The sequence below is a fragment of the Scyliorhinus torazame genome, chromosome 17, assembly GCF_047496885.1.
Source record: "Scyliorhinus torazame isolate Kashiwa2021f chromosome 17, sScyTor2.1, whole genome shotgun sequence".
Classification (NCBI taxonomy): domain Eukaryota; kingdom Metazoa; phylum Chordata; class Chondrichthyes; order Carcharhiniformes; family Scyliorhinidae; genus Scyliorhinus; species Scyliorhinus torazame.
Genome location: NC_092723.1, coordinates 6,273,659 through 6,287,687, shown reverse-complemented (window position 1 = coordinate 6,287,687; position 14,029 = coordinate 6,273,659). Strand labels below are relative to the sequence as shown.

The 14,029-nt window shown below is 49.2% G+C and overlaps 1 protein-coding gene across 1 annotated transcript in view; it reads left to right on the top strand.

Annotated features, from left to right (window-relative positions):
- LOC140393671 (decorin-like) overlaps positions 1-10,861 on the top strand; it is a 91,976-nt gene extending 81,115 nt beyond the window's left edge. Inside the window, exon 8 of the mRNA XM_072479958.1 lies at positions 10,338-10,861. Coding sequence (XP_072336059.1) covers positions 10,338-10,532 — 195 coding nt within the window. The 3' untranslated portion in view covers positions 10,533-10,861. The remainder of the gene's footprint in view (positions 1-10,337) is intronic.
- The last annotated feature ends 3,168 nt before the right edge of the window (positions 10,862-14,029 follow it).

Here is a 14,029-nt window from a genome sequence, read left to right as displayed (position 1 = left end):
GGGGGGGGGGATGTGGTAGCACGGCCCCTTTAAGGGGTGATCGTTCAGGGGCCACGTGACCCACCTGGGGTCCATCACGTGGGAGTGCACAAAACCTGACCAATGGGAAGAAAGCACGGGGCACGAAGAGCAGGGGCCCCGAGGAGTGTGGACCTGGGAATCAAGGTGTAAAGACGTGTATTTCACCTGCTGGTCCTGTAGATAGATTGTTCCAATAAGTCACTTTGTTATTTAAGAAGCCACCTTGTCAATACCTCGCATTATTACATGCTTCAAACCAGCCCACTGCCCCCTGGTGTAGCCAGGAACATGAAGAGAAGAGCAAGAGTAGGCCAAATAAATAAATAAGAGCAAAAGTAGGCCAATCAGCTCCTTGAGCTTCCCCACTATTCAAATTGGCCATGCCTGTTCTGTACCTTAACTCTCTTTACCCATATTTGCTCCAAAGCTCTTGATCTACTCGCTCAACTGAAATTTAGTGATCTAAGTCTTTGAAAAGTGAAGTGACTGAGGTTCCACAGCCTCTCGGGAGCTAGTTCCTGATTTCCATGATTCTTTGCTCCTACCTTCACTCTAGAACAGCCTAGTTCCTGACTTCCTGTTCTCAATTCCCACACCAGAATAAATAGTTTCAACACAATCTAACCTACTGAGTCCCTTTATCATTTTCAAGACTTCAATTAGGTCAGCCCTTATCCTTCTAAGTTCAAGAAAATGCAAACCATATTTACGCAACCTATCTTCAGGGCTGCATGGTAGCACAGTGGTTAGCACTGTTGCTTCACAGCGCCAGGGTCCCAGCTTGGGTCGCTGTCTGTGCGGGGTCTGCACGTTCTCCCCGTGTCTGCGTGGGTTTCCGCCGGGTGCTCCGGTTTCCTCCCACAAGTCCCGAAAGACATGCTGGGCGGGATTCTCTGCTCCCGGGACTAAGAGCCCGCGCCGTCGTGAAAGCAGTCGCGTTTCATGATGGCGCGAACAGAGCCCCGGCGGGACTGTAATTTTTTTCACCATCCGCTCGGCCCATCCGGGTCGAAGAATCGCCGCTCGCCGTTTGCGGCGATTCTCCGAGCGGCCCGGCGGGATTCCCGTGGCGCTGATTTCGGGGGCGGGGGGTGGGAGAATCGTGTGCGGGGGTCGGGGCGGCGTGGCGTGGCTCACGCGGCGCCCGGCGATTCTCCCACCCGGCGTGGGGGGGGGGGGGGGAGAATATCGCCCGCTGTTAGGTGAATTCAACATTCTGAATTCTCCCTCTGTGTACCCGAACAGGTGCCGGAGTGTGGCGACGAGGGGCTTTTCACAGCCACTTCATTGCAGTGTTAATGACAATAAAGATTATTATTATATTATAATTGAACTCTAATATCATTATGGGAAATCTTGGGCGGAATACTCCCCCAACGGCGTGATGTCCGCCGACTGGCGCCAAACAGGGCGCCAATCAGACGGGCATCGCGCCGGCCCAAAGGTGCGGAATGCTCCGCATCTTTGGCGGCCTAGCCCCGACATTGAGGGGCTAGGCCGACGCCGGAGGGATTTCCGCCCCGCCAGCTGGCGGAAATGGCGTTTGTTGCCCCGCCAGCTGACGCGGAAATGCGGCGCATGCGCAGTAGCGTCAGCGGCCGCTGACAGTTTCCCGGCGCATGCGCGGGAGCGTCAGCGGCCGCTGTCAGTTTCCCGCGCATGCGCAGTGGGGAGAGTCTCTTCCGCCTCCGCCATGGTGGAGACCGTAGCGGAGGCGGAAGGGAAAGAGTGCCCCCACGGCACAGGCCCGCCCGCGGATCGGTGGGCCCCGATCGCGGGCCAGGCCACCGTGGGGGCACCCCCCGGGGTCAGATCACCCCGCGCCCACCCCCAGGACCCCAGAGCCCGCCCACGCCACCTGGTCCCGCCGGTAAATACCAGGTTTGATTTATGCCGGCGGGACAGGCAATTTCTGGGCGGGTCTTCGGCCCATCCGGGCCGGAGAATCCAGCGGGGGGTCCCGCCAACCGGCGCGGCCCGATTCCCGCCCCCGCCCAATCTCTGGTACCGGAGACTTTGGCGGGGGCGGGGGCGGGATTCACGGCGGCCAACGTCCATTCTCCGACCCGGCGGGGGGTCGGAGAATGACGCCCCTTGTCCTGCACCTATTCACGGCCAATATACTCTTTTTGAGGTACAGAGGTCTAAAATGAGCACAGTGCTCCAGATAGAGTCGGTGCAAAGCTCTGTTCAACTCTGTTTAATCATGACTTTGTTGTTTTTGTAAGATCACCTCTTGACCTTTTTAAATTCAGGGGTATCGAAGCTATGTTTCTGCCCAATACATTTCTATTTTTTTAATATAAATTTAGAGTACCCAATTCATTTTTTTCCAATTAAGGGGCAATTTAGCGTGGCCAATCCAGCTAGCCTGCACATCTTTGGGTTGTGGGGGTGAAATCCATGCAAACACTGGGAGAATGTGCAAACTCCACACGGACAGTGACCCAGAGCCGGGATCGAACCTGGGACCTCAGCGCCATGAGGCTGCAGGGCTAACCCACTGGCTAACCCACTGGGACCTCAGCGCCACCGTGCTGCCCCTGCCGGATATATTTCTGCCCTGGTATCCCTTGGGTTTCTTACTGATGGAGCAGATGAAAAACTATCAGCTTTGTAGTTTGCTTTTGGCTTTCTCGATTGTTGCAAAGTCCAAACGTGACTTTGCATTTTACCCCACGTGATAAACACCTTTGTTTTTCTCCTCTGCAAAACCGTTCAGCTTCCCTTGGCTCGTGAACGAAGCAGATAGTCGCTATTTTGCTTTTATAGGAAGCAAAGATCTGTGCCATTTTGTAACGGAGTCCAGAATGTTAGTGAAAAGCTCCAGGCTCCAAGTTGGCTGCAGTCAATGAATGAATGGCAATGTCCTCATGATAAAAACATTCAATATCTCAAGCTGTATTTCTTCATCACCGAGCAGCTTGTTGTCCGAGCCACTTGGCAGAGGGCGTTGCTGGCGAATAAACAATTGAACTCAGGATGAGGAAATGCCATTCAGTCAATATTTACTCATCCAGCGAAAGAGATCCCAACCAATGGCATTTGGAAATATTCCATGCTTCATGGCCCCAGTACTCTGGCTCTGGAAGTTTATTCCACACATTAATCACCTTTGTTTGAAAACATTTCTAGAATCACTCCACAGCTGACCTTTTTTTTGATAGACCAATGATTCTTCATTTTACTCTCCCAGGTTGACCTATTGTTCTGGGTTAACGTTCCCAATTCCTTCAATTAAACCTTCAGAAAATAACGATTCATTTCCTTCCTTTCCTGACTTCAGAGCCAGAATTCTCTCGTCTTTTGTTGGAACCCAGTTCTCTCACAGAGGGCTGTGGCATTGCCTCCGATCCTTAGAAATGCCTCTTTTAGTTCCTGGCAATGAGTATTGAATGCATTATCCCAGGTGGGATCTGAACAGAGCACTGGGAAGTGATCCAATTAGGAGGTCTCTAGGACTGGAATTTTAAATTTAATTTAAATGTAGGGGATCATGTGACCTGTTCTGATGACTGCCTTATAGTAAGCCTGTGTGGTTTGATTGTTAAAAATCAAAGGAAGGCTTCAATAGTTTTCATAGAATGATAGAATCCCGACAGTGCAGAAGGAGGCCATTCGGCCCATTGAGTCTGAACTGACCCTCTGATGGAGCACGCCACCTAGGCCCACTCCCCCGTCCTATCCCCGTGAACCAATAACCCCACCTGACCTGCACATCTTTGGACACGAAGGTACAATTTTAACATGGCCAATCCACCTAACCTGCACATCTTTGATCTGTGGTAGGAAACCGGAGCCCTGGAGGAAACCCACGCAGACACGGGGAGAATGTACAAACTCCGCACAGACAGTAACCCAAGGTTGGAATTGAACACGGGTCCCTGAGGCAGCAGTGCTAACCACTGTACCACCATGCCACCCAGTGTCTTTTTAAAATGATTGTTGGGAAGTCCAAATGGACTTTAAAGATGAAGAAAGTGCGAAAAAGGTGGTGGGATAATGGCAGCTGTCTCTGAGTGAACAATGGGTAGACTCTGAGACATCCAAAGTCCCAGAAAGGTGTTGAACATATTGGATTGTAACCAGCTGTGCTGTAAACTGCCCAGTTGCTTCAAAAATGAAAGAGTGTTATGGTCAAGACTGACATTTCTACCTGGATGCAATGTTGATGTGTTCCATTTGACATGGCAAAGATGGCAGAGGGATCCATTTTTGAGATCAGGCTACAGACCCGTCTACACATCAATGAACGCCGCAGACAGCAGTTCCATGTGGCCAGCACAGGGAAGAGACTGTTTTGGATTTTGAGCTACCACAGCTGGACGTGGGAGGGAGATGATCTCTTGTCAAGGAGACACATCCTGCAAACAGCTGAGAATTCTGGGTGATATTTCCTGGCATGGCTGGGGGGGGGAGGGGGGGGGGAGGGGGGGGGGATCATCCCAGCAGGCTTTACTGCTGGTGGGGTATTTTTTTTAAACTCTCTGAAAACAGTGGAAATCACCCAGATACAGTCACCAGATTTACAACTTGATGAAACAGGATACGGGAACCCATTGGTCGTGGGGGGGCAGCAGGGAACTGTTTGCTATAAGAACTGTAATTCCGGGAAGAGTGAGATGGGTGATAAGTATAAAATGGGAATAGCCCTTTCCGTAGTTCAGAGTATAAATTGCTCACCAGAAAATAGCTTTTGGTGAAGGGTGATAATTTACTCATTTACGACAGCAAATATTTCAAAACGTGAAATCTTGGCATGCCATTTCTTTCCGTTAGTTCAAATCTCTTTTTGAAAGTTATCAGTCCCTGTAGAGATTGTAACATCAGTCTGACCACAATCTTCTCTGGTTTATATACCACTGTTTTAGCTATGTTGTTTAGCACACTGAAGGTCGGTGGTAGCACTCTGACTCTGAGTCAGAAGGTTGTATGTTCAAACCCTATTCCAGGGACTTAAGCATCAATGTATTAGGCAACACTCGGTTCAATACTGAGGGAGAGAGTTGCATTGTCAGAGGCACCATCATTTAAACAAGACATAAAAGGATGTGTCTCTGGCTGCTCTTTCAGGTGGGGGTGAATGTTACCATGACACAATCTTGAAGAGCAGGAGGGTTATCTCTGATGTCTTGATTAAAATTTACCCCTCAATCATCATCACTAAATCAGATTTTCTGGTCATTTATTTGCTGTTCCTGGTGCAGACTTGATTGGTTGAATAGCCTCCTTCTGCACCGTCACTTCTCTGACTCTGTTTATGGGAGCTTGCTGTGTTCAAATTGGCTACTGGCTTCCCCCCAATACAACAGTTGGCCACAAAGCACTTTGGAATGACTTGAGGTTATGAAAGGCACTTCACAGTAATTAGCACTGCTGCCTCACAGCGCCAGGGACCCGGGTCCAATTCCAACCTCGGGTCACTGTCTGTGTGGAGTCTGCACGTTCTCCCCTTGTTTGCCTGGGTTTCCTCCGGGTGCTCCGGTTTCCTCCCATAGTCCGAAGATGTGCAGGTTAGGTGGATTGGCCATGCTAATTCGCCCCTTAATGTTCAAAGGTTAGGTGGGGTTATGGGTTTACGGGGGAGTGGGCCTAGGTTGGGGTGCAGACTCGATGGGCTGAATGGCCACCTTCTGTGCTATAGGGATTCTATTCTATAAATGCAATTCTTTATTTCTTTCATTGTTAGTACTGGCTTTGTTCTTGATTGTTCTGCCTTGGTTGAACATATTTAGTGCCAAGTCTACTTGGCCTCTTTCAGTTTCATCCATGGTTATTTCACCACTTGTGGAATATGCATGTGGTCAAGTTTCCTATGCAATGTGCACTAGATGGACTTATACTAGCAGGGTGCAGTGAAAGATTGTCACTTTATTTCAGAATATGAGGATATGGGCAGAGAAGGAAGGGAGAAGCTGTTTCCATTGACATAACGATCGAGAACCAGGGGTTATTTAAAGTGAAAGGCAAGGGAACCAAAGGTGGCATGCCAAAATGCTTTCTCACGCAGCAACTGGTTAGGATGTGGAATGCACTGCCTGGCAGTACGGTGGAGGCAGGATCAATCGTGGCTTTCAAAATGAGAATTGGACGATTATCTGAAGGTGGATTGGCCACGCTAAATTGTCCCTTAATTGGAATTTTTTTTGGAAAGTCTAGTGATGTACTTTGATGGAACCATTGTTGTTAAAAACCCAACTGGTTCAGTCTATCTTCCTTACCTGGTCGGGCCTGCATGTGACTCCAGACCCACAGCAATGTGGCTGACTCTTTAATGGCCCAGCAAAGGGTAGCACGATGGCGCAGTGGCAGCACTGCAGTCCCCTGTGGTTGTCCCCCTCTCGAACAGGTATACCCCTTTGGATACTGTCGGGGGGATAGCCTATCAGGGGAAAACAGCAGCAGCCAGAGCAGTGGCACCACGGCTGGCTCTGATGTTCAGAAGGGAGGGTCAAAGCGCAGAAGAGCAATAGTAATAGGGGACTCTGTACTCAGGGGCACAGATAGGCGCTTCTGTGGACGTGAAAGAGACTCCAGGATGGTATGTTGCCTCCCTGGTGCCAGGGTCCAGGATGTCTCCGAACGGGTAGAGGGCATCCTGAAGGGGGAGGGCAAACAGGCAGAGGTCGTTGTACATATTGGTACTAACGACATAGGCAGGAAGGGGCATGAGGTCCTGCAGCAGGAGATCAGGGAGCTAGGCAGAAAGTTAAAAGACAGGACCTCGAGGGTTGTAATCTCGGGATTACTCCCTGTGCCACGTGCCAGTGAGGCTAGAAATAGGAAGATAGAGCAGCTAAACAAGTGGCTAAACAGCTGGTGTAGGAGGGAGGGTTTCCGTTATCTGGACCACTGGGAGCTCTTCCGGGGCAGGTGTGACCTATATAAGAAGGACGGGTTGCATCTAAACCGGAGAGGCATAAATATCCTGGCCGCGAGGTTTGCTAGTGTCACACGGGAGGGTTTAAACTAGTATGGCAGAGGGGTGGGCACGGGAGCAATAGGTCAGAAGGTGAGAGCATTGAGGGACAACCAGGGAATAGGGACAGTGGGGCTCTGAGGCAGAGCAGACAGGGAGAAGTTGCTGAACACAGCGGGTCTGGTGGCCTGAAGTGCATATGTTTTAATGCAAGAAGTATTACGGGTAAGGCAGATGAACTTAGAGCTTGGATTAGTACTTGGAACTATGATGTTGTTGCCATTACAGAGACCTGGTTGAGGGAAGGGCAGGATTGGCAGCTAAACGTTCCAGGATTTAGATGTTTCAGGCGGGATAGAGGGGGATGTAAAAGGGGAGGCGGAGTTGCGCTACTGGTTCGGGAGAATATCACAGCTGTACTGCGGGAGGACACCTCAGAGGGCAGTGAGGCTATATGGGTAGAGATCAGGAATATGAAGGGTGCAGTCACAATGTTGGTGGTTTACTACAGGCCTCCCAACAGCCAGCGGGAGATAGAGGAGCAGATAGGTAGACAGATTTTGGAAAAGAGCAAAAACAACAGGGTTGTGGTGATGGGAGACTTCAACTTCCCCAATATTGACTGGGACTCACTTAGTGCCAGGGGCTTAGATGGGGCAGAGTTTGTAAGGAGCATCCAGGAGGGCTTCTTAAAACAATATGTAGACAGTCCAACTAGGGAAGGGGCGGTACTGGACCTGGTATTGGGGAATGAGCCCGGCCAGGTGGTAGATGTTTCAGTAGGGGAGCATTTCGGTAACAGTGACCACAATGCAGTAAGTTTTAAAGTACTGGTGGACAAGGATAAGAGTGGTCCTAGGATGAATGTGCTAAATTGGGGGAAGGCTAATTATAACAATATTAGGCGGGAACTGAAGAACATAGATTGGGGGCGGATGTTTGAGCGCAAATCAATATCTGACATGTGGGAGGCTTTCAAGTGTCAGTTGAAAGGAATTCAGGACCGGCATGTTCCTGTGAGGAAGAAGGATAAATACGGCAATTTTCGGGAACCTTGGATAACGAGAGATATTGTAGGCCTCGTCAAAAAGAAAAAGGAGGCATTTTTCAGGGCTAAAAGGCTGGGAACAGACGAAGCCTGCGTGGAATATAAGGAAAGTAGGAAGCAACTTAAGCAAGGAGTCAGGAGGGCTAGAAGGGGTAACGAAAAGTCATTGGCAAATAGGGATAAGGAAAATCCCAAGGCTTTTTACACGTACATAAAAAGCAAGAGGGTAGCCAGGGAAAGGGTTGGCCCACTGAAGGATAGGCAAGGGAATCTATGTGTGGAGCCAGAGGAAATGGGCGAGGTACTAAATGAATACTTTGCATCAGTATTCACCAAAGAGAAGAAATTGGTAGATGTTGAGTCTGGAGAAGGGTGTGTAGATAGCCTGGGTCACATTGAGATCCAAAAAGACGAGGTGTTGGGTGTCTTAAAAAATATTAAGGTAGATAAGTCCCCAGGGCCTGATGGGATCTACCCCAGAATACTGAAGGAGGCTGGAGAGGAAATTGCTGAGGCCTTGACAGAAATCTTTGGATCCTCACTGTCTTCAGGGGATGTCCCGGAGGACTGGAGAATAGCCAATGTTGTTCCTCTGTTTAAGAAGGGTAGCAAGGATAATCCAGGGAACTACAGGCCGGTGAGCCTTACTTCAGTGGTAGGGAAATTACTGGAGAGAATTCTTCGAGACAGGATCTACTCCCATTTGGAAGCAAATGAACGTATTAGTGAGAGGCAGCATGGTTTTGTGAAGGGGAGGTCGTGTCTCACTAACTTGATAGAGTTTTTCGAGGAGGTCACTAAGATGATTGATGCAGGTAGGGCAGTGGATGTTGTCTATATGGACTTCAGTAAGGCCTTTGACAAGGTCCCTCATGGTAGACTAGTACAAAAGGTGAAGTCACACGGGATCAGGGGGGAGCTGGCAAGGTGGATACAGAACTGGCTAGGTCATAGAAGGCAGAGAGTAGCAATGGAAGGATGCTTTTCTAATTGGAGGGCTGTGACCAGTGGTGTTCCACAGGGATCAGTGCTGGGACCTTTGCTCTTTGTAGTATATATAAATGATTTGGAGGAAAATGTAACTGGTCTGATTAGTAAGTTTGCAGACGACACAAAGGTTGGTGGAATTGCGGATAGCGATGAGGACTGTCTGAGGATACAGCAGGATTTAGATTGTTTGGAGACTTGGGCGGAGAGATGGCAGATGGAGTTTAATCCGGACAAATGTGAGGTAATGCATTTTGGAAGGTCTAATGCAGGTAGGGAATATACAGTGAATGGTAGAACCCTCAAGAGTATTGAAAGTCAAAGAGATCTAGGAGTACAGGTCCACAGGTCATTGAAAGGGGCAACACAGGTGGAGAAGGTAGTCAAGAAGGCATACGGCATGCTTGCCTTCATTGGCCGGGGCATTGAGTATAAGAATTGGCAAGTCATGTTGCAGCTGTATAGAACCTTAATTAGGCCACACTTGGAGTATAGTGTTCAATTCTTGTCGCCACACTACCAAAAGGATGTGGAGGCTTTAGAGAGGGTGCAGAAGAGATTTACCAGAATGTTGCCTGGTATGGAGGGCATTAGCTATGAGGAGCGGTTGAATAAACTCGGTTTGTCTCACTGGAACGAAGGAGGTTGAGGGGAGACCTGATAGAGGTCTACAAAATTATGAGGGGCATAGACAGAGTGGATAGTCAGAGGCTTTTCCCCAGGGTAGAGGGGTCAATTACTAGGGGGCATAGGTTTAAGGTGAGAGGGGCAAGGTTTAGAGTAGATGTACGAGGCAAGTTTTTTATGCAGAGGGTAGTGGGTGCCTGGAACTCGCTACCGGAGGAGGTGGTGGAAGCAGGGACGATAGTGACATTTAAGGGGCATCTTGACAAATACATGAATAGGATGGGAATAGAGGGATACGGACCCAGGAAGTGTAGAAGATTGTAGTTTAGACGGGCAGCATGGTCGGCACGGGCTTGGAGGGCCGAAGGGCCTGTTCCTGTGCTGTACATTTCTTTGTTCTTTGTTCTTTGTTCACGGCGCCGAGGTCCCAGGTTCAATCCCGGCTCTGGGTCACTGTCTGTGTGTTGTTTGCACATTCTCCCCGTGTTTGCGTGGGTTTCGCCCCCACAACCCAAAAATGTGCAAGGTAGGTGAATTGAACACGCTAAATTGCCCCTTAATTGGCAAAAATGAATTGGGTACTCTAAATTTATTTATTTTTAAAAATTAAATGGCCCAGCAAATCACTCAATTCGAGGGCAATTAGGGATGATAATTACACTGAGCTCTGTTTTGTTTTCCTATATTGTTGTGTTCAGAATTCACTGGGTTTTTTATTTCTGATTCCAATCACAGGCCCTCTATCTCAATGACAACCAGATAGCTCACTTAAAAGACGGTGACTTTTGCCCTCAGATCGATGACCCAATGAAGAGCCCGTACAGCAGGATTAGCTTGTACGGAAACCCGATTCCCTACTGGGAAATCGAGCCTGGAGTCTTCCGCTGTGCTGTGGACTGGATATTCATCCAACTGGAAAGACCTAACTGAAGCCTCATGATGAACATTGACTGAAAACTGGTCCCAGATGCCAAACTCCAGATCACATACTTCCATCTGTGCAGTGGACGACCTTACTCAAACTGCTGAATAGCAAATATGAAATTAAAACATAGAAGCGACATTTTCTTTTTACACTCACTCTGCTAATAGTTTATGTGGATTTTTTCACCTTTTTTTTCAATACGTTTGCCATTTCTTGAGTTACTATTCTGCAGGGGCATGTACTGTAATATGCACAAATAACATGCATTCATAAAGAGAATAGCTTTCGAGCAAGTTTTCCATTGCAGTTTGCATAATAAAAATGTTACAGAATATCCATATTGATATTATGGTATTATTTGATGGCAAACAGTCTATTTTAAAAAATAAATTTAGAGTACCCAATTAATTTTTTTCCCACTTGAGGGGCAATTTGGCGTGGCCAATCCACCTATCCTGCGCATGTTTTTGGGTTGTGGGGGTGAGACCCACGCAGACACAGGGAGAATGTGCAAACTCCACACGGGCAGTGACCTGGGGCCGGGATCGAGCCTGGGTCCTCGGCGTCGTAAGGCAGCAGTGCTAACCACTGTGCCGCCGTGCCACCCAAACACTCTATTTAACGCATCGGAAACCGTGCATTTATCAACACTATCATTCTCTCAGCAACAACACCAGGTATGCAACACTCCAGAATTCTGCAGGGGATGAGGTCTGCATCGATGGGAATATATGTGAGAGAATTGCTACACCTTAAGTGTTGAGCCAGTGGTAATATGTATCGTGTTCATTGCTCCAATGGAGAAAGCTGTAAGTGCCAAAATCTTGAACAGAATCACATGAATTTACAGAGTATCTTGGCAGCAGTGAGTGTGAAGTATTGTTTGAGTACTGAGGGCTATTTCTTCAGGTTTTGGAACCAGTAAATAAGATGGACTTGAAGACTGTCTCCTAAGTAAACTAAGCAAAGCTGGCTCAGTTCTTCAATTCTGAAAATGGAAGGACAATGAAATGATCTTATTCCAACTTGAATACAATTCCAGATTCTGGAGACAGATAAGCTGATGTCGAATATCAATGCATGAATTATTCTGTTGAATGTGTTCCCTAGAATATTAAAGCACAAACACTTATTCAGCCAATCATGCCTACGCTCGATCACTGAAAGAGTTGTTCAATTAGTCTACCCTCCCTCATTGGTTCCACGTGAAACCTCTTGGATACATATATCCAACCAAAACTTAATGGCCGGGATTCTCCAAAATCCCAGGCAAGTGTTGACGCTGGCGTCAAAACCAGTGCGAGCGACACCGGCATCAACGGGCCTCCAGGCCCAGGCAATCACCCCTTCCTAAGGGCTAGTACGGCGCTGGAGTGCTGTGCGCTCGAAAGCCGGCACGCCATTGCCGGCACGTGTCCGCGCATGCGCGTGGGTTGCCGTCTCACGCCGGCCCCTGGGCAATTTGTCAGAGGCCTGGCGCGGAGGAACATAGGCTCCACCCGGAATTAGCCCGCCCGCCGATCGATAGGCCCCGATTGCGGGCCTGGCCACTGTGGAGGACCCCCCCGGAGTCGGATCCCCCTGGCTCCCACCAGGGCAGCCCCCGCAGACAGAACTCCGAGGGCCCGCCGGGTAGGACCATACGTAACCCATGCCGGTGGAACTCGGCGGGCACTCAGCGTGTCGAGCGCGGAGAATCGCCGCAGTGGCGGCCAGAGAATCGGCGGCCCGGCGCCGGGGGGGGGGGGGCGCAAGAATCTCCAACCCGGCGCTGTATCGGAGAATCCCGGCCAATGTGTTCAATCTTCCACTTTGCTAATTAAAAGAAGACATTGTTCAGCAGTGGCATCAAACTTCAAAATAATTGGGGAAATTCCAATATTTTTCTCGAGTTGTAAAGAAAGACTTTCATTTATATCATAGGAAGTCTCAAAGTACAGCCATAACTCACCCAACAAAGAGTTATTGCCCACAGAAAGAGATAGTGGGCACTATCTATCGGCCTCATCGCGCCCGACCCGGGACACAGCAAGGCCACTAAATCTCACAACAAGGCCTCTCGTGAGATTTACAGAGCTCTCATGAGGCATCATGTTCTGGATCGCACCCATTGAGGTCAGGATCCTGATTTGCACATTCAAGTGAGCAGTTGGTCTCAATTGAATACACCTACGCTGAATCTACCCCATGCCCCGGATCGAACTGTCTCGCCTCAGAGACTCCGAGGGGTTGCAATTTAGCGCTTTCCACAAATGTGGACCAGGTGTACCAGCACTTGGGGAGTCTCCAAGGCGACCGGGGGCCCGTGGGTGGGCGGGCTCTGGGCAGGGGGCACATTGGCATCCCCAGTGCCACCCACGTACCAACCGTGGCACTGCCAGTCTGGCACCCTGCTGGTGTCACCTGGGTGTCAACCTGGCAATGCCAGGGTGCCCATATGGCACTGCCAGGCTTCAGTGCCAAGATGCCCAGGTGACATCTTGCCCGTTCTGGGGGTCGGGCATGCTGGTGCCCTGCTCTTATGAGGTGGGATGCAGGGGGCCCGATGGCCCCCTAATTGGTGAGTTGGGATGTTGGGCGGTACAGAGGTCGCGGTGGGCGGTCTAGCGAAATGGGCTCCATTTTTAAATGGTGCCTTGATCTCTCCCTGAACTGGCAAGAGGAACATTTTGGTGCAGGAAAGTGTGGGACTAAGTGTGGCCTCAGTGGGGCATTCAGTTGCCCAACACATAGCTCTGATTGCTGAGGTGTTGCCCCAGGGAAACATCCTGCCAGCAGACACTCCCCGTACAGCAAGCACCAGAAGTGTGAGCAGATGCCGTGGACACTATTTTGGAGGCAAAACTGCAGTGGCCACACCAAGGAAATGGGAACTATGGAGTTGAATATCACATCCATTTGCTTTTCTGTTGGCATAAGGTGTTCTTCTTTTTGTTTTAAACAGTTAATGCCTTTATTAAGTAGCAGAGAGAGGAGGATGACATGCTTCCAGCAAGTGTTCTCCAGCTAAGATTGCGTATAATTTCAGGAGCATCTTCAATAGGTCCTTGAGAAATGTCATTAAGATCGGGCGAAGACTCTCCTTGAATCCAGAAGCAAAACCAACTTAAACCAAGTACAACAAATGAACTCCTTGCGCGTTGCTTCCCGCAGTGTTCATGTGCTGAAAGGGGTTCACTTCAGGAAATACAGAGTCAGCATTACTGTTAACACAGGTTTCTGTAAAAACAAAGCTGGCCAGTTCAAAGCTGAGTCATGCATTGAAACCTTTCAGAGTTGGACTAGCTTTCAATTAATCTGCCGTACTTGAGGTAGCTTTTCACTTTCCGCCACGTGGGGAAACAGATGCTATCAGTTTGGCTGCCTGCTGCACACTTCACATGATTTTCCTGTCACATTTTTTAAAAGGCAATTAGGCAAGGTAAATAATGGGCAGCCAATCTGCCACCACCCGTTCCTGCCACTGCTGAAGGCAGACTTTGGGTCTTTGTATCTTTTTTTA